This window comes from Neoarius graeffei, chromosome 14, assembly GCF_027579695.1.
Source record: "Neoarius graeffei isolate fNeoGra1 chromosome 14, fNeoGra1.pri, whole genome shotgun sequence".
NCBI classification, from domain to species: Eukaryota; Metazoa; Chordata; class Actinopteri; order Siluriformes; family Ariidae; genus Neoarius; species Neoarius graeffei.
The window spans coordinates 57577004-57597775 of record NC_083582.1 but is presented as its reverse complement, the minus strand read 5'-3'; the positions used below and the strand labels follow the sequence as shown (position 1 = coordinate 57597775).

Here is a 20772-nt window from a genome sequence, read left to right as displayed (position 1 = left end):
ACATGCTTTGCTCTTGGAGTGATCCTTGTTGGTTGACCACTCCTGGGGAGGGTAACAATGGTCTTGAATTTCCTCCATTTGTACACAATCTGTCTGACTGGATTGGTGGAGTCCAAACTCTTTAGAGATGGTTTTGTAACCTTTTCCAGCCTGATGAGCATCAACAACGCTTTTTCTGAGGTCCTCAGAAATCTCCTTTGTTCGTGCCTTGATACACTTCCACAAACGTGTTGTGAAGATCAGACTTTGATAGATCCCTGTTCTTTAAATAAAACAGGGTGCCCAGTCACACCTGTCATCCCATTGATTGAAAACACCTGACTCTAATTTCACCTTCAAATGAACTGCTAATCCTCGAGGTTCACATACTTTTGCCACTCACAGATATGTAATATTGGATCATTTTCCTCAATAAATAAATGACCAAGTATAATATTTTTGTCTCATTTGTTTAACTGGGTTCTCTTTATCTACTTTTAGGACTTGTGTGAAAATCTGATGTTTTGGGTCATGTTTATGCAGAAATATAGAAAATTCTAAAGGGTTTTTTTTATTGATCCACAGCAATGATTTTGTCACTGTTTAGCTTGTTCTTCGATTGCTTCATGTAAAATCCTCTGTCTGCCTGCCTGCCTGTCGAATTACCATCTGTTCCAGAGAACAACTTCTGCTTTCATATGTAAAGTTGGGTTTACGTCACCATAAGACAGTATATTCAGGCAGGATACGCATAGTCCTGGACTCTCAGGGAAGGGAGGGGTAAATGATGAACATCAAAATATTATCTGCTTATTAGAATTTAAAGCCACTCAGTTTGGGTTGCAGACCATTTTCCTTCAAGTGTTATAGTTTTTCCCTGTTTTTGTTAATTTGTCCTACCACTTTATTTATTTGAACTAAATATTTCCTACCACACTGTACTGGGCACGCTTCCAGGACGAGAGCGCAAAGTAACCTAATATTGAATTTTGTGATGAATTAGAAAAGTACTGTGCCTGTGGAAAGCAGGTTAGTTAGATAAACCCACTGCCAGACAGGCTGAGTCAGGGTTGTGTGCATTCACAACACACTTTTTAAAAGCTTTCATCAATCAGTCGAGCTACGGAAATGTGATTTAAAGACAGGAAGCCAAGAAAGGAATTAGACTCGGAGCATCTCTTGGAAAATTGAGAGAAAATACAGAAATTATTTTCGGAGAATACGTATACAATAAGTGTACGTTTGAATTTCTGGTGTGCCAACATTTAGTTTCATGACTAAGAATTCAGCTGATGGATATTAGAATAATCATAGATGTATTTTAGAAGTAATATTTGCAAAGTAACTGTACATATTTAACAATTATTCGCTGAAGGTGAAGTGAATATCGGTATTTGCTGAGCCTGGGGTGGATAAGTGTTCGAGTATAAATACACAGGTGACTTTTTTTTTTAAAATAAATAAAATCTTTTTTTTTTAAAGAATAATTTCAATCTTCTAAAGCAGCATGCATATGTAATGCTCACGGGCCTGGTCGTTTCTATATGTGAGTCACGTAAAATACTTTTTGTTTTGAAATGGATAAAATAAATCACAATTCCACCTTATCTTTGAATAGTTTTTAAACCGAACCTCATAGCATCTTTAGTGCTTTTAGAAACAGCAATTTCTTTCATAATTTGTAATTCTTCCTCACTTACGGTGACGAAAAGATTGGCTGCCCTTTTGTTGAGGTGATGCTCGAGAAATGGTCAGAATCTCTTGACCATTCAGCACATGCTATTTCCTATAATCACCTCTGTATTTGTACTAAAGAGCTGTATAAAGATTGACAGATTAAAGAAATAAACATGGTTTGGGGCCACCATGAAGCACCAGAATAGCTTCAGGGCACCTGAACATCGATTCTGCAAGTGTCTGGTACTACAGTATATTGTGCCGTGAAACAACCCCACCCCCAAATTGCAGCAACATGTGCTCCAATCAGGTGTGATTGGGCTTAACTGCCATTTTCCATGTTATTTTCAGAGCGCATGTTGATCAGCTAATCATGCTTTCTCCTAATCCTTTGCTAATTTCAGTTTACATTATAAGGCAAACATAAATCTTGCTGCTCAACATCTAAATCTCATTTGTTGATGCTTTTTGATGCCAGATGTTATTTATATGAAAGTGATGGTGTTTGGATGTCAATAATAAAAGGAGGTATAATGTGTGTGTTTAGGCTGCGGTGGAGCAGCAGATCCAGAACCACAGGGAGGCTCATCAGAAGCAGCTTAGCAGCCTGAGAGATGAACTTGAGATTAAGGAGAAACTCATTACTGAACTACAGGAGTAAGACACCCAGTGTCCTACAGATGAAAAAAATGGATTACAAACCCTTGTCATATTCTAATCCTCTCGCGTTCTGTCTGTGTTTTGTATACAGTATGAACCAGAAGATCATGTTGGAACAGGAGCGTCTCCGGGTGGAACATGAGAAGCTCAAATCTATGGACCAGGAAAAGAGCCGCAAGCTGCATGAGCTTACGTATGTGCTCGTCACACACCAGTCATCTGATTGGGGTTTTGAATGTTGCCTTCCTTTGTGTAGAAGCTAATTTATTTTTATCCGTGCTATTGATGGTGTTTTGAGTACAATCTTTCATGGCCTGTGTGTGTGTGAGAACAGAGTTATGCAGGACAGAAGGGAGCAGGCCAGACAAGACCTCAAGGGCCTGGAGGAGACAGTTGTGAGTCATTTCTTTTCATTGATGTGAGAATTTCAGGTTATATATGAGGGTGGTGTGTGTGTGTGTGTGTGTGTGTGTGTGTGTGTGTGTGTGTGTGTGTGTGTGTGTGCTCAGTCTACTTTTTCCATTATTCTCTCCAGGCTAAAGAGCTGCAGACTCTCCATAACCTGCGGAAATTATTTGTGCAGGACTTGGCAACCCGGGTCAAGAAGGTGAAAACGGAATTTTTTTTTTCCCTCCAATTTATAGTTTGTTTGGTAACTTTGGGAACCTGCAAGGGATTTTTCGACAAATTTTGCACAGATGTATGTAAAAGACAGCCTCGTGCACTTAAAGGGGAACAGAGGGCAATATATAGAGTAAATATAACAATAAAACACACATTAACGAACCTTATTCAAGACTTACAAAAGTTTTTTGTTCTAAGGTTGGAAAGTTATAGTGTTTTGAAAGTAGCTCGAGCAAACTATTTCCGCAGTTTGAACAGCCCGTCATGATATTAATTTTATCCAATCAGAATGCACGTTCATTTTCTCTGCGTAACACACATGACGTATGTATGTGCCCAGTTGTGTTGGCTCATTGAGGTTGGGAATAGCACGTGTGAAATACCTGTTTCTGCCTCTTGCGACGATTTCGCAAGTCCACGGGTGGCGCCTATCTCATTGCAGCAAATAAATTCTGCTGGACTCGTGAGCAACTCCACGTTACATTTTCCGCACGAGCACCACACCGTATCACCTGCACGCAGACGCTCTGCCCCACGCTCGCCATGCCCATGGTCAGCATCAGTCTCATCCTCGCCGTCATCCGTGCTTTCTTCTCTTATTTCATCACCGGAGTCGAGAGTACCTCTCCTAGGTTCAAACTGGTACCCTTCTAAGCCATAGCCTGCTTGCAGTGTGTCTTGCGGGATCTCTTCGTACGATTCGACAGAGCTGTCGCTTTCACTTGATGCGCCCGACGCCATGATTACACGCTTATCTCCTCTATTTCGGAGAGTTCCGCTAGTGCAGTGGGTAACGCTGACGTCACGGTCTTTTAAAAATGGCGACTCTTGTGCGGTTTAGCGTATAAAGTATTATATTTACAATTACCAAGATATTTCGTTGTTTTCTAGTACATAAATTTGATAGAATACTTAAGAATACGTTACTTTGTCACATCAGCAACTGTATATATTATATTTGGTACCCCTTTAAGTGTGTTTGGTGAAATCAGTGTTGGGTCATATGAATGTACATATCCTACTTTTTTACAGTAACACTAAACCGCTAATACTGGAGCGCATTACTCGCTCTAAAGTGTGTTTTTAACAATTAATATACTGTAGATATATCTAGTGGGATTAGAGCTGGGTGATATGGCCTAAAAAAAAAAATCTTCGAATTTTTTCACAAAAAATCCAATTTTTTATTTTAATTCCCCCCCCCCCCCCCCCCCCCCCCCCCCCCCCACACACACACACACAGAAAATCAAACTACGGATGCAAAGAAATGGTTCAAAAGTTTTACCTTTATTTTGTTTTCACTTAAATTTCCCCTTTGGGGTTAAAGTGCAACCAGAAGCCAAAAAACAAGCAAGCTTGTAGGTGAGATGGCAGACCATGCCATTGTAAACAGTGAGAACATACAGTACAGTAACTTTTAGAAAGCTTTCTCCAACATAGCTTCATTTCAAACTGACACAATGCACCCTCAAACTTCAAAAAAAAAATAAATAAATGCCCCCTCAAAAAAATAAATAAAATTACGTCCTTTTTGATAAAACTGACAAAATAGGAAAAAAAATCCCGACTTTGCCACCGTATGTATGGGCACCATGTCTTTTGCAATAAACATCGCGATAGCATCTGTGATTGCCTTCCACCGCGCCCCATTCTGATCATAAGGCACACAGTTCGAAAATGTGTCCGGGACGGTTGCTTGCTTTACTGTGGATGGTGTGCTCGTGCTGCGGCTGTTTTCATTCGGCTGGGAGCAGCACTTCTCCCACTCCGCTGCGTGCTTCTGTTTATGCCAACCCCTTAAATTTGTCGTGCTGCTTCCTTTGGAAGCGACCGTTTTCAAACACACCTTACAACGAGGACTTGTTTCGTCTGCGTCCGACGCCGCAAAACCGTACCAATTCCAGGCCACGGAGAAAGTTACTCCTTTCTTGGGCACAAATTGCGGCTTTCCCCCAATCTCTGCCATGTTTGTGTGTGTCTATGGCAAGTGCACGGGAGGAGGGCTATCGTGTCAGTGCCCGATCCGTTATTGCACATGTGCAAAGGGGAGCATCGGTGGCGGAAGTTTAAACTGAGAGAAAACCGATTTTCATAACACATTGTCCTTAACTGTAAATTCAAATTAATCGATTTATCGCCCAGCTCTAAAGGGCTCTGCATGCTTTTGCGACAAGGCTTTCGCAGATAGCTTTTCGCAGACAGTTGTAATTTATCGTTGAGCGGGGAGTATAGGTGTGTATAGGCGTGCGCGATGTTATTCACCACCACAACGCAAGGGGGCGCGAAGTCGCTAGGAGTAGTTGGTGGGTGTGGTTAGTGGAGTGTTTATCCTCCGGTTACTTATAATTGTGCTTATAATGACTAGAACTGGAGTCGTATAGATGTACGTACTTCCTCGATCAACCGCTCTTCGTGCTGCTCCATCTTCGCTCATGTTTTTAAAAATGGCGGTCGTGAAAACAAACCAAACCGGGAAAGTAAGGAAGCGGAAGTGCGTGTACAGCGGATGTAGAGTGGACCAATCGGAGCCCTCTTGCCTGCGATGCTGTCTGCGGTGGTCACAATTTTTGGGAGGTGCGCGCAGAGCGTCTGCGAAGGGGAGAGGGCTTCGCAGACGCTATCTGCGACGCCATCCGCGAGGACTGGATTGTCAGCATAAATTGGCCTTAAGTGGGATAAATGCTTAATGTGTTAATCTGCGTAATTTTGATTCCTCCTCCTTTTACAGAGTGCTGAGATGGACTCTGATGACACTGGTGGCAGCGCAGCTCAGAAACAAAAGATCTCTTTCCTGGAGAACAATCTGGAACAGCTCACTAAAGTCCATAAACAGGTACATGCATGAGCGCACACACCCATCTCATAGTGGGGCTGCACAATAATGGATATCAGAATGTTCCATATTTATTAATCACAACTATTCAATCATTTAAGAAAAATGTTATTGCACATTTAACTTGAAAATATTTTAACACTTCACATTACAAATGTATATTCATAAACCTGTATCTATCTCATGCTACCTTGCTGGAAGAATCTATGTAGAGTGATTGTGAAAGAGCTTATTTAAAACGTCCTCCTCTGTCTCTTCTCCTTAAATGTAAAGGTTGCCCGAGACGAACCGTTTCGTTCGTTATTCTTTCTCTGTGACTGTGTGTATGTAGTTGGTTCGTGATAATGCAGATCTGCGCTGTGAGCTGCCCAAGCTGGAGAAGCGTCTGCGTGCGACTGCTGAACGCGTGAAGGCTCTGGAGTCCGCGCTGAAGGAGGCCAAAGAGAACGCAGCACGCGACCGCAAGCGCTATCAACAGGAGGTGGACCGCATTAAAGAGGCTGTCAGAGCGAAGAACATGGCTCGCAGAGGACACTCGGCACAGATCGGTACACACAGTACTACTTTAACTATAAGGATAATGTTTCTAACAAAGGAGAACTTGGAGCAAGTGTTAAATGAGCTTTGAGAAAACTGCATGCATAAAGCATTGGCACTTCTCAAGCCTCATCACTAATCTCGAAGTGTGCTTATTTCTTCCTCAGGAATATCATTCCAAAATATTTGGTAATGTTTGCCGGAAGGCAGGTTTAACATGAAATGAATTATGATGCAGAACACAACTGCTGGGGGGAGAAATAAATAAATATATGTAGTGGACGTGTAACTTGTTACTTTCAGTTTTCTCAATTTCTCTGGCTCTTGGGAAAGGTTAAATTACAAACATCCACTAGAGGGCATTCAATACTTTTTTAGCTCCACCAGATGTACAGTTATTAGTATCGTCCCACACAAAATAGATTTAGGAAATGGGGCACAAAGTTAATAGGGGGAATTATATGTTGGAAGTGATTCACATAGTGGTGCTTGAAAGTTTGTGCACCCTTTAGAGTTTTCTGTAATTCTGCATAAATATGACCGAAAACATCAACAGATTTTCACACAAGTCCTAAAAGTAGATAAAGAGAACCCAGTCAAACAAATGAGACAAAAATATTATACTTGGTCATTTATTTATTGAGGAAAATGATCCAATATTACATATCTGTGAGTGGCAAAAGCATGTGAACCTTTGCTTTCAGTATCTGGTGTGACCCCCTTGTGCAGCAATAACTGCAACTAAACGTTTCCGGTAACTGTTGATCAGTCCTGCACACCGGCTTGGAGGAATTTCAGCCCATTCCTCCGTACAGAACAGCTTCAACTCTGGGATGTTGGTGGGTTTCCTCACATGAACTGCTCGCTTCAGGTCCTTCCACAACATTTCGATTGGATTAAGGTCAGGACTTTGACTTGGCCATTCCAAAACATTAACTTTATTCTTCTTTAACCATTCTTTGGTAGAACGACTTGTGTGCTTGGGGTCGTTATCTTGCTGCATGGCCCACCTTCTCTTGAGATTCAGTTCATGTGCAGATGTCCTGACATCTTTCTTTAGAATTCGCTGGTACAATTCAGAATTCATTGTTCCATCAATGATGGCAAGCCGTCCTGGCCCAGATGCAGCAAAACAGGCCCAAACCATGATACTACCACCACCATGTTTCACAGATGGGATAAGGTTCTTATGCTGGAATGCAGTGTTTTCCTTTCTCCAAACATAACATTTCTCATTTAAACCAAAAAATTCTATTTTGGTCTCATCCATCCACAAAACATTTTTCCAGTAGCCTTCTGGCTTGTCTGCGTGATCTTTAGCGCAAACTGCAGACGAGCAGCAATGTTCTTTTTGGAGAAGAGTGGCTTTCTCCGTGCAACCCTGCCATGCACACCATTGTTGTTCAGTGTTCTGATGGTGGACTCATGAACATTAACATTAGCCAATGTGAGAGAGGCCTTCAGTTGCTTAGAAGTTACTATGGGGTCCTTTGTGACCTCGCAGACTATTACACGCCTTGCTGGAGTGATCGTTTGTTGGTTGGCCACTCCTGGGGAGGGTAACAATGGTCTTGAATTTCCTCCATTTGTACACAGTCTGTCTGTCTGTGGATTGGTGGAGTCCAAACTCTTTAGAGATGGTTTTGTAACCTTTTCCAGCCTGATGAGCATCAATAATGCTTTTTGAGGTCCTCAGAAATCTCCTTTGTTCGTGCCATGATACACTTCCACAAACGTGTGTTGTGAAGATCAGACTTTGATAGATCCCTGTTCTTTAAATAAAACAGGGTGCCCACTCACACCTGATTTCAGTCAATGGGATGACAAACACCTGACTCTAATATCACCTTCAAATTAACTGCTAATCCTAGAGGTTCACATACTTTTGCCACTCACAGATATGTAATACTGGATCTCATCTCATTATCTCTAGCCGCTTTATCCTGTTCTACAGGGTCGCAGGCAAGCTGGAGCCTATCCCAGCTGACTACGGGCGAAAGGCGGGGTACACCCTGGACAAGTCGCCAGGTCATCACAGGGCTGACACATAGACACAGACAACCATTCACACTCTCATTCACACCTATGGTCAATTTAGAGTCACCAGTTAACCTAACCTGCATGTCTTTGGACTGTGGGGGAAACCGGAGCACCCGGAGGAAACCCACGCGGACATGGGGAGAACATGCAAACTCCGCACAGAAAGGCCCTCGCCGGCCCCGGGGCTCGAACCCGGACCTTCTTGCTGTGAGGTGACAGCGCTAACCACTATGCCACCGTGCCACCCGTAATACTGGATCATTTTCCTCAATAAATAAATGACCAAGTATAATATTTTTGTCTCATTTGTTTAACTGGATTCTCTTTATCTACTTTTAGGGCTTGTATGAAATTCTGATAGTTTTAGGTCATATTTATGCAGAAAAATAGAAAATTCTAAAGGATTCATAAACTTTCAAGCACCACTGTATGTACTAATGTATACAATGTACATTTGTATACAAGTCAGGATTGAATATAGGCCTGAGGGGGGACTGATGGAGATGGGCACTTCAATAGTAGTAGTAATAAAATTTATTCAATAGTGTTTGATAATTTTTGCTAAAATGCATTAAATGCAAACCACCACATACCGTATGGAGTGAGAGAATGACCAGTGTTTCCCACAGGGCTTAAATTTACTTGTGATGGTTATCAGCTGAAAGGGCCATTACCTGCTGCTCCAAAAACGGTCTCCTGTATGTGATTTTGCATCACATTGGTATCTACTTCTTTTGAGAGGTTTGGCATTTACTCTGTAGTTTTAGATTGCAGTTTTCTCTGCTTGAGCTGCTCAGTAAATTACGCTTGCTATCAGTGGCTACCACAGGCGTCAGAAAAACGGAATCCTAGTTTTGTTTAGTTACTTTTTTTTTGACTTGCAAAGAAAGAACACAAAACAAAAATTGTCCATTTCTTGTTACTGACATGTAAATAGAATGATTAAATGTACATAGACCATTAACGCCCTTTTAATAATCAGATAAATAGGCTGGGGGGGAGCTGTTGGCTGGACTCAAGCACTCCATGTCGTCATGCTAATGTTGACACTACCACGTGATATGCAAAATGATTTTGTCTACAGTGTGAAAGCTCTCTGTTCAGTCATTCCAGCACAACGTTGTTCCTTTTAGTGGTGATTATGATATTTAATAAAGCAGTGTATGTACAAATGGTGTTGCTGGGAAAAACAGTTTAATTTGAGGCAGTTGTTTGCTGAACTAGTAGCTAAGCACTTTATTACTGGTGTTTAAATTTTTTTTTTTTTAATGCTTGATCGGCTGATGGATGATCAACTGCATTTATGCCAGGAGCATAAATTGTGTTCATTTTGTTTTTGGATCATCTATTACTTAAAAGCGGTTGGGGCTGTAATGGAAATTTCTAATAAACACTTCAGAGCGCTTAACAGTTGTCTTTTCAGTCATTTATTATAGTAGATCATATAAAGATATATAAAATAGGAAAGGAAAGAGAAGAATAGAAGAAGACATCACTTCTGATGATGCCGAGAGTACGCGCACTCTGAGTTGTGTTTTAGGAATGTTATCTATTATATTCTGAAAGCATTCGCTCACTGCTTGTGTCTTCACGTGATTGGCTCAAGATTTTCTATGAAGCTTTGTTAGAGCGTGCACCTGGCGTGCTCTGGTATGTGCAGGCGGATGCGAGTTAGGGAGAGCTCAAGCTCCCTGCTTATCACCACCGAGGTCAGGAAAGGTGGTTACATCATGAGAAGATGCGTAGTTAGGACGAACTCAAGCACCCTGCTCATTACCACCAAGGCCACAGAAAAGCGATTACAGCATGTGGAAAAACATCTCTTCTCAGTAACTAAGCCACTTTCGTTCAACATGCAGAAACACAGAGAATAATAATGTTCATCCATTAAAATTCCCTCACATTCCCCCCTTTTTATCCTATAGGATAAATTGCTAAAAGGAAAGAAAAGAACTGTACACAGTTTCAGTGATAAGAGTTCTCAGAGAGATTCGACTTAACACGTCATTGAGTGTACAGGGCTAATGCTAAGGCTGTTTTATAAGACATAGACATCTTAAATGAATGCTAGCAAGCCATATACATAGATCAGGAATAATAGAACAGGAAACAATCATAATGAAAGTGTTTTAAGTTAGGGCTAGTTTCATGTCAACTGTGCTGATGTCATCGAACGGTGGGTTATAGTCTTCGTGTGAGTTTGGAAGCCAGTCAGGCAAGTCGTCTGAGTCTATTTTCACGATCTGGTAACCAATATTTGTCAGCTGCCTCTGAAACACAGACATACAACATTGACAGAAAACAGGGAGCAAACATAGCATCACAATCGCTAAGCCTAGGATCGGTACGGTGGATAGAATCAGAGTCTTCCATCCACTGAACTAACACGATCAGCTGTCTTCAACTCCTCCATGTTCATCTGCTTATGATTGTTCAGCAACCTTGCGCATCTTGTTCAGTGCCTCAATGATGTTACCGAGTTAACCCTTGCCCTTCTTGACGTGTATTGGTGCTCAGAGGGCGGGCACGCCCTATCAGCCCTCGTCCCACCTCACCGGGACTTGGAGGAAACTCAAAACCCTAGACTTATCTATCAGCTAGACACTGAAATACTCTTCCCTATTGAGGGTGCATGCGTGATTGATGTGATACTCGCACTGTTCCATGCAGTGATGCCTTTCTTCCTCACAAGCTTTAGTCAGCCTCTGGTCACTTAGGCCTTCCTTTTCCTCCTGCTCAGCTGGTTCAGGAACCCTCCTGCAGTGGCTAGCGTGGATCCACGTCACTCTGCCTGTGACTTTCACTGCCATTGGGGTCATGAGCAGGACCTGGAATGGGCTATTCCACCGTGGCTTGTTCCACTTGGTTTGTTGGAAGTCCTTTACCACGATCCAATCCCCTGGTTGTAGATCCCTCAGTGGGTTTGGGAAGTGCTTCTTTTACCTGTTTGTGGATAGATTTCAAAGCAGAGGACAACATTGCACAGTAATTCAACACTGCATCATCACACAGTGTGGTGTCCGGCAGTGTTCCTTGAGCTGGCCCTATCCCCATGTTGGGTACTCGTCCAAACAGAATTTCGAATGGGCTTAACCCATGTTTAGGCCTAGTTTGCATCCTCATTTGTGTGAGTACTACAGGGAGGACCTTTGTCCATCCTAGCCCTGTTTCTGCACAAGCTTTGCTTAGTTTATTTTTAAGGGACCCATTTTCCCTCTCTACTGCTCCTGCACTGGCAGGATGATGGGCACAATGTTGTTTCAGGTCTATCCCTAGGAATGCTCCTATTTTCTTTAGGGCTGCATTAACAAATGGTGTTCCACTGTCACTTGAGATTTTGCTAGGTATACCCCACCTAGGAATTACATCTCTCAGGAGTGCTTTGACTACCGCCTCTGAGTCTTGTTTAGCTGTGGGGAATACTTCTACCCATTTTGAAAACATGTCAACTATTACCAGGCAGTACCTTTTCCCTTCACTAGGTGTCAGTTCAATAAAGTCCATTTGGAGGTGATCAAATGGTTTGTCTGGTATTGGGTGTGCTGCTTGAGTTAGTCTGATACCTTGACCTGCATTATATTGTGCACATATCAAGCATTGCTTGCAAAATTTCGCAGCATAATTTGAAAACCCCTCTGTGAACCATCTCTTTGTTACTTCTGCTACCATCCCCCCTTTTGACACATGGGTGAGCCCATGTGCCAATTTTGAATAGAAAGGGAACATGTATTTTGGTAGACAGGGACAGCCCGAGGGACAAACCCAGACCAAGTTTGCAAGGATACAGCCTGCCTATTTCCAGACTCGTCTCTCGTCCTGGATGGCAGTGCTCTGAAGGTCCACTAGCTGTAAACAAGGGGTAGAAGCCTGAGGAAAGGCAAGGTTAGAGGGTGAACTGGAAGCCGAGGCTGCACACTTAGCTGCCGCGTCCGCCCTGGCATTCCCTTGAGACACAAGATCAGTATTGTTAGTATGGGTAGCACACTTACACACAGCAATGGCTCTAGGGAGTAGAACAGCATCCAACAACTCAGAGACCAGTTTATGATGTGCAATGGGAGATCCTGTGCTAGTGAGAAAATTTCTGTGTTTCCAAATAGTGCCAAAATCGTGCACAACGCCAAACGTGTACCTACTGTCCGTAAAAATATTGACAGATCACCCTGCAGCCAATTTGCATGTCTCGATAAGGGCACAGAGCTCTGCGGCCTGTGCCAACAGGTTTGAGGGCAGACACGACGCCTTGAGGACCTCGTGATCTGAGACTACGGCAAAACCTACTTTCTTCTTTCCCGTCTCTGGGTCTCTGGAGGCTGAACCATCCACATAGAGGACCATGTCTGGATTTTCCAAAGGGTCACTCTAAGTCTGCCCTGGGGGAACAAAAATCATTAGTGAGAGCAACACAGTCATGTGGCTCTCCATCGTCCTCTGTAGGGAGAAGAGAGGCAGAATTCAGAACAGAACAACATTTCACAATGATGTTAGGCATATCAAGTATGACAGTGTTATACTTCAATCATCTCTGTGCTGACAAATGTGACATCTTTTTTTTTTTCCCCAACAGAAGTAGGGAGACAGCATGTGGGACCAAAAGGGTGAGGTTAGAATACCCCACAATATTTCTGGAGGCAGTTACCGCCTTTTCAGCTGCAGCAACTGCACGCAGGCAAACAGGAAGTCCAGCTGCCACTGGATCCAGCCTGCTGGAGAAGTAGGCTACAGGTCTCAATCTATCCCCGTGTTTCTGTAAAAGAGCAGAGGTCATAAAACCCTTCTTTTCATCTACAGTTTGAACAAATGGTTTATTGGGGTCAGGCAGTCCCAGAGTGGGTGTGGTCTGCAGAGCACTCTCTAGGGACGTCAGGCGTGTGCGGGACAGCCGCAGCATTGACTGCTTGCAGATCTTGGACAAACCTCCACTCATCGGGCTGGGACGGTTTTCTTGCCTTCTTAATTGGAAAAATAGGAGTGCGCACTGGAGAGTCCTGGCAAGGGACAATTACATCTGCCTTCAGCAACGAATCAAAGACCAGTTTTATACCTGCAATTGCTTCTGGTTTGAGTGGGTACTGGGTCTGTTTAGGACTGAAATCTGATTTGGGGGTGATCACCACTGGTTCAGCATTCTTTATTAGGCCCACATCACGTTTACCCTTTGCCCAAACGGAATTTGGAACTCCCGCCAATTTGGGGTGCACCTCTGCTGGAGTTATGCCTGTGGAAACAGAGACAAACAGGCCAGTATGGCCGAGGTCCCCAGGACCCTGGTCATCAGTGGCTAATATTACGCTGCGCTTAACATACACACACATAGCATGACTTTGTTTGTAGACCCCAAGCCTTTGACAAAACAACACACTAGGGTCCTCTGTTTGGGACCATTCATTGCCATCGACTGCACACTTCCTGACCCACTTCCCCACGTCTTTCCAATGGGCAGCTCGTGGCCTTGGTAATGAGACATGGGATATAGAATTAATGATGTCAAAGAAATCATGTTGGCAGCAGCCGACCTCAAAGTCCTCTGACACGAGGCCGCGTATAACATGTTTGAGAACACTGCGATGAACATTGATGCAGCTGTTTGGACAACGAGTAAAATGGACCTGCACAGCGCAATAATGTTTAGACCAATATATAGTTTTGAGGGTCAATCTTTCACGTGCATGGGGTCTGCAAACCAAGTCTTTTCAAACTCTACATCTTGCTCTTGGTGAACATGTGCTGTACAATGCAAATCTTTCTCTTTCATATAATCTGTGTCAACTGATGAGGTGTTCAAGTATGCGAGCTGTACAAGGTGTTTGGGAGTTTGTGTGAGCTGATCTGAGCAGAGCTGCCAGACATACACATACAGGGGGCTTCCAAACCCATACTGCACACCGCACATTTCACTTACTTCAATAGTTAGTCCATCTGGAGTGGATGTGAGATTTACTTCTAATTTGCACATTAAATCATGTGCTAACAAATTTACTGGACATGTATGTGAGATGAGGAATGAGTGGGACGTAACTATTCCTCCCTCGCTTTCACACGGGAGGTTGACTGAGAAAGTTTCGGTTATAAGTCGTCCTGAGATGCCCACTGTCTGAATAGAATTTGAGCTGAGCGGTGGGTCTACTGGAAGTACCCCATGTTGTATCACTGAGTGTCCTGCTCCAGAATCTACTAAACAGGTTAACACATGCCCACACACAGTGAGGGGCATACAAGGGAGTTTAGAAAAGGGAGTAGTTGTGTATTTTAACAAACTTAATGCAACTTCAGGTGTATTTATTTGGACTGGTATATCGGGCATTTCTGTGTAGTCTTGCTGTTGCATGCAGGTGCTGCTACTAATGTGTTTAACGTTATGTGAATGCTCCTGTCTATGTGTGTGTGTATCATCAGGTGAGTGTGTGTTACCTCCCCTGTTCTCTGTGTGGGGCCCGTTCCCGGAGTCCGCCCATCAGTCTGCTTTGCTGTACTCCTCACGGGGCTTCTGCCTGTTACTGTGGAGACAATTTCGAGCAATGTGTCCCTTTTGATTGCAGTTGTAGCAGGTTGCACCTTTTATCCAGGACGAGTCACTCCAGGTTGTCCTGTCTCGGCCCCTACTTTGACCTCTTCCTCCTCTTGTTCCTTTTTCTCCAGGCTGAACAGTCTGGAAAGAGTGAGAGTGGCGGCGTGTAGATCTTGGTCTCTTTGTGTCGACTTTGTCTTCTCCTTCTCTTTCAGCAGCTTTTCTGCATGCACAGCGTACTGCTCGATCTTGGTGAGACTCAGGAGTGCCCTCCACTGCAGCCAGGTTCACGGGCCTGGTCAGGCCACTGTGTTTCTCGTGCGTGGCGGTGAGACGGGCGAAAAACGCTGACACCACTTCACATCTTCTTGCTTACACATACTGATCTTAGTCATGTCTATGTTCAAAGGAAAAGCACTATCCAGACGAGCACAGAGAGCAGTGATGGTATCTCTATACTCACTATTGCCAGCCGCGCTCCAGTCTGGTGTAGTCATTCGCTGGTCAGCTTCCGGCCACTCTTTGGAAACTTTGTTCCAATCTATACCCATCTTGGTCATGATTAGGCAGCGAAGTTCATGGGTGGTCGGTCGGAATTCTCTGCAAAATATCAACAGTTCGTTACCAAATCTCTTTCCTCCTACCTCTCTCACGTTGGGAAGAGAAGCCATGCTTTCCTTGATATCAGCTGTCATCCAGGGTCTGTGGACTAAAAGCACGCCGTCAGCTCCAGCCACTTCCATCATTGGAAGATGAAGGACTTCAGACTTTAGGTTACAGCCTTGTGGACCCACTGGTGAGCACGTGGTCAGGTCCAGGAGGGTGTCTTTTCCATTGCCATATGCAAGACCGGATCTCATGTGTGATGGAGAAGCGAGGGGAGGTGCTGATGCTGGAGGCAGCTGGTAGGCTGGGGGAGATTCCAGAGGCTCAGGTTTTTTTCTTCTTCTCAACTTCTCCCCCTTTCTGTGGGTGAAGCGCTTGTGGGAATGATGTTCCGCCTTGCTGAGGAGGCAGTGTGTGTTGGGGTGGTGGGGCAGACTCCAGGTCAGGGTCCATCTGAAATTTCAAACACTGAGAAGAGGGTGAGAGCCCTGCCTGTCGTTTCTCTCTTTTGTACTCTCTCTTAAGTGTTTCTTCTTTCCATGCAGAAAACGCCCTCCAGTCCCCTAAGAACTTAACATTATCTGCAGACTCTTCTTTTTCCTTCTGTTTCAACTTTTCTTCTAACTGTCCTATCTGCCTGGGACTAAAACTGCCCTTCTCAGGGAATTCTAAGTCCTTTACCCATATGTCAAACTGTGCCAAACAATCCTCGCCATACGAGGTTTTCATAAACTGGATGTTTGGGCTGTCATAGGAACAGCCAATTCTTATTATAGCACATGTAGCTTCACACTTACTTGCTTTTTTCTTTTCTTTCCCTAACTTACTGTTTCTGTTCCTCATTGTACACTGTTATATCAATAGGTTATGACAACAATGGCTGAGTTTTTATTAGGATCACAAGAAGAACAGGTTGGACTATGTCCAAAAATACGACACAATAATCCTTTAGGTGTGTTCTTATTAGTAAACAATTTATCTGACATTTGCCTTAAGCTAAAGTAGGCATCATTTAACACAACAACCTCAAAGACAACTTGCACATGTGTACAAAATCTGTTTCAGAATTTGGAGGAGGACAGTACTCTGTTAATTCATCAATATTTTGCATGCACACCGGTGTGTCTTTGCGTTTTCGCGATCGAACCTCTCTATCCCGTTCCCCAGACGGGCCAGTTGTTCACACAGAACAAAGGGAGCAAGATTCAATTTCCACGAATCGCTGAATGTGAATCCGTCGAAACACGCACCCGTACTTCCCCTCCTCAAGTAGGCGAGCGATTACCCAGTCGTCACTTAGGCGGATAATTCTCTTACACAACCCAATAAACTACTCGCAGTTTATTGTCTCAAAATTGTGTTTTATCCGTTTTCTGCAAACATATTGATGATACCACAGCTTAGCAGTCCTCCTGGGCTCGGACAAACTTCTGTCCGTCTCTTATATCAGTCTTCCTTGACTGGGACAATCTCTGTCCATCTCTTATATCAGTCTTTAAATACTGTTTCCACTAATTTCTTTACACAAGAATGCAAAGTTATCACTTACTGGTTCGGTGAGCCCTGACGGTCTGGTCTCTCGTCCGAGTTCTCAGCTCCGCACCGTAGCCTCGGGAGTTTTCCGTCGTCCGAGGATCAGACGCATAGGGCCCACCCAGGGGACGCCAAATTGTAATGGAAATTTCTAATAAACACTTCAGAGCGCTTAACAGTTGTCTTTTCAGTCATTTATTATAGTAGATCATATAAAGATATATAAAATAGGATAGGAAAGAGAAGAATAGAAGAAGACATCACTTCTGATGATGCCGAGAGTACTCGCACTCTGAGTTGTGTTTTAGGAATGTTATCTATTATACTCTGAAAGCATTCGCTCACTGCTTGTGTCTTCACGTGATTGGCTCAAGATTTTCTATGAAGCTTTGTTAGAGCGTGCACCTGGCGTGCTCTGGTATGTGCAGGCGGATGCGAGTTAGGGAGAGCTCAAGCTCCCTGCTTATCACCACCGAGGTCAGGAAAGGTGGTTACATCATGAGAAGATGCGTAGTTAGGACGAACTCAAGCACCCTGCTCATTACCACCAAGGCCACAGAAAAGCGATTACAGCATGTGGAAAAACATCTCTTCTCAGTAACTAAGCCACTTTCGTTCAACATGCAGAAACACAGAGAATAATAATGTTCATCCATTAAAATTCCCTCACAGGGCTGCTTTTTTTTTGGTATAGTGAATTATGGTTTTCTGACCTTCTTAACACATGTATTGTTTTTCTATCAAGCCAAACCCATCAGACCAGGCCAGCCACCTGTGGCTTCTCCCACCCACCCTAACATCAACCGCTCAGGGGTGGGACTCTTCAATAACCAGCCAGCGGTCATCCGAGGAGGAGGCGGAGCCAAACAGTAAAAATGTAAGTTATCCGGTTTTGTATTTTGTCACTTAGTGATTGATTTCTACTTGGTTATAAGTTTCATGCTGATAATCTGCACTTTGTTTTTGTAGCATTTTGAAGTCTGCAAGTCTAGATGAAGTCAGAAGAACTGAGCTGGCCTTCCAACACTGGACAGTTCAACAGGCCTAACACTTTAAACTATATATATATTTGAATATAAGTATATATATGTATGAAATATTCCTACATTTGGCTGTACAGTTGTCCTCTCTGGTCATATGTTTAGAGGTCCCATTTCCCTGTTTAAACACACACCAAAAAAAAAAGAGAGAAAGAAATAGGACAAAAATGAGTGCAATCACTGCTCTGTAAGTACCTTGTAGCTTCACTCTTAATTGCATTAGATTTTTAGCCCTCACTGTGCCAAGCGGAATGTATCATCAAAAAACTTTATAAAGATTAAAAAAGGCAGGAATAAATGGGAAATTAACTTCCAAAAAAAGGGTCAAAAGAAACCCAGCTACTGCATCCTCCAAGCTTATTCATGTATGCATCATTGCGACTTGTTTTTAACTGTTTTGGAGAGAGTGACTTTGTTCTTGATTGCTTCCACTGAGCAGTTTCCAATAAACTAATTCACTTGAATGGATAATTTAAACACTACAGTGAGAGTACATGAACACAGAACCTGTTTTTGTGCACTGGGGTTCTTGGGGCCTTACAATGGTCATGTTTATAAAAAAGGAATAAAGAAAGTGGAAGAAAAATGAAGGTTTTAAGAGAACTCAAAGCTGCTGATTGGAGACACTCCATATGTTACTTTCAAGCACTGTACAAAAACATCGTAGTAAATGTGCATCATTAACTGATGGTGATATCAGCATTATGAAATGTGCGCTCGGTCTGTAAATGGAAGGTCACCTGTTATGTTCGACACTGCTGTTTTTAAAATTGATGGGTTTAACAAATCACTACTCATCGGTTGACGCTATTGATTGGGAGTACTGCCTTATAGCCTTTCATTAGTTCAGCCTGTGATCTAATATAATGTGGCTATGTGAAGAAATGCGGTAGCATTTTAACTAATAGATTTAGACATTTTACCTCTGATGGGTTTTGAATTGAATTCCCCAATAAGGAAGTGGTGTTGGGCTATTTTAATCTCTCCTTTTAGTCAGTGATCATGTTCATTTCACCCATAATAAGCAATATAGAGAATGTTGGCGTTGTGGTCTTACTTAGCTTAACAGCAGCTGTTCTCTGTATCTTGGTACAGATGCAACATCTGCAGAAATGGGCAAAGTTTATTCTAAACAACTAGTCCCTGGTTTGTTGATCTCTAAACAAGCCTGTGCCATGTTTGAAATAATATTCAACCCTGACCATTTTGCAAATGCTTCATCAGTGACCATGGCCAGTCGATATTCTTTGCAGATTTTCAGTCACTGAGCATCGGTGGTCATTGACTGTTATTCTGAAATCTGCCGTTGCAGATTGTACGGACTAAACGCTTTCATAAATCTGGCACTAAGCTTTCATCATGCTTTGCTCATGAGTATTTATTGTGATTAAATGTAGCCATCGTGTTTGGCTTGCACATTTAATAAAACCGAAAGCAGTTAAATGTTTCATACCCACCACTGTTTGAAGAGTTTTGTTGCCTTTGTGATTGCAGTTAGAAATCTAGATTTGATCATTATCTTTTGATAACTTTTCTCTTGTCCAGTTCTAGGACTCAGCATGACGTTGCAGCGTTTTATGGCCTAGCTGAATTTACAATAGGGTCTATTTAATAGTTATTTACCATGTTTTCATTGTATTTGCAGGTGGATGTTTTATTTATTGATGTTTTAATATAGAGATGGGAATTTTGTTTGTTTCTTTTTTTAATACTTTTTTTTTCTTCTCCCCTCTTGGCTTCCACGGTCAGGTTTTCTTTCTGATGACCTTTTCACCTACATCTTATTACTCCTTGTAAATTTTGGTTGCTATACCAAGCAGGGTGATGGCTGAATAACTGATAGATATGAATTTTTGTGCAATATGGATCAGGCATAATTAATTTTACAGAATATTGATGTGAGAGATTAAGGATAACGTAAACAGACATGACTGGCCTGGTTTTGTTCCATTTCCCTCTGTACTTTTTGAAAGCACTTTAAATGTTCCATCTCAGTTGATCGCCTCACTTATTGTAATCCGAGTTAAAGCGTCTCATGTCAACTTGATTAGATGATTTAGATTTTTTTTCTTTTGAGTTTTGTAAGGGTTTTTTTTTTGTTTTTTGAACATTTTTGCTTACAGAGACCATTTTGTCTTGAATCTGCATTGTAGTTTAAATAACAGAACCTGTGATGATGGAGAGGGATCTTGGTGTGTCTACACTCAGCTCTCCCGAGTTGTGCAGAGTCATAAACTGGACTGAACTGTATATTTCTTCTGAATGCTTACTGTAGGGCAGGTTTTCACCCCTTGACATGAAATAAAATTAATGGCAAATGGTTTTCTGATTTTTATTTATAGTGTTACATTGAGCGTAACTGATTTTTACGGCTTTGTGACATTTTACAGAACTTTCTTTTTAAATTGGTACAGTCCTGTCCTCAGTGCTGCTGAAAATCCTTGGCATTAAATGAACAGATGGTGGCAGTATTAATCCACAGGTTCTCCCACACATCTCCATGGTACCCTGACATGACTGCTTGCTTGTTCTAGTTCACTCATTAGAAATGTGGACTGATCCAGTTCTGAAATTGACTATAAGGGCATTGCAACAGAATTTTACTCTATACAGCTAAGTGCTAAAGCTTGAAGGCGTTTATTTATACCAAATCAAGATTCACACTTCATTAATCGTGTAGCAATAACTATTAGGGAGTAAGTTTACATCTCTGGAATGGACTGGTGTTCCATCC

The 20772-nt window shown here is 42.6% G+C and overlaps 1 protein-coding gene across 1 annotated transcript in view; it reads left to right on the top strand.

Moving 5' to 3' along the window:
• LOC132897637 (kinesin-1 heavy chain-like) overlaps positions 1–20359 on the top strand; it is a 31977-nt gene extending 11618 nt beyond the window's left edge. Inside the window, exons 11-18 of the mRNA XM_060938873.1 lie at positions 2204–2313; positions 2408–2509; positions 2651–2711; positions 2852–2923; positions 5670–5774; positions 6106–6322; positions 17744–17875; positions 17968–20359. Coding sequence (XP_060794856.1) covers positions 2204–2313; positions 2408–2509; positions 2651–2711; positions 2852–2923; positions 5670–5774; positions 6106–6322; positions 17744–17871 — 795 coding nt within the window. The 3' untranslated portion in view covers positions 17872–17875; positions 17968–20359. The remainder of the gene's footprint in view (positions 1–2203; positions 2314–2407; positions 2510–2650; positions 2712–2851; positions 2924–5669; positions 5775–6105; positions 6323–17743; positions 17876–17967) is intronic.
• The last annotated feature ends 413 nt before the right edge of the window (positions 20360–20772 follow it).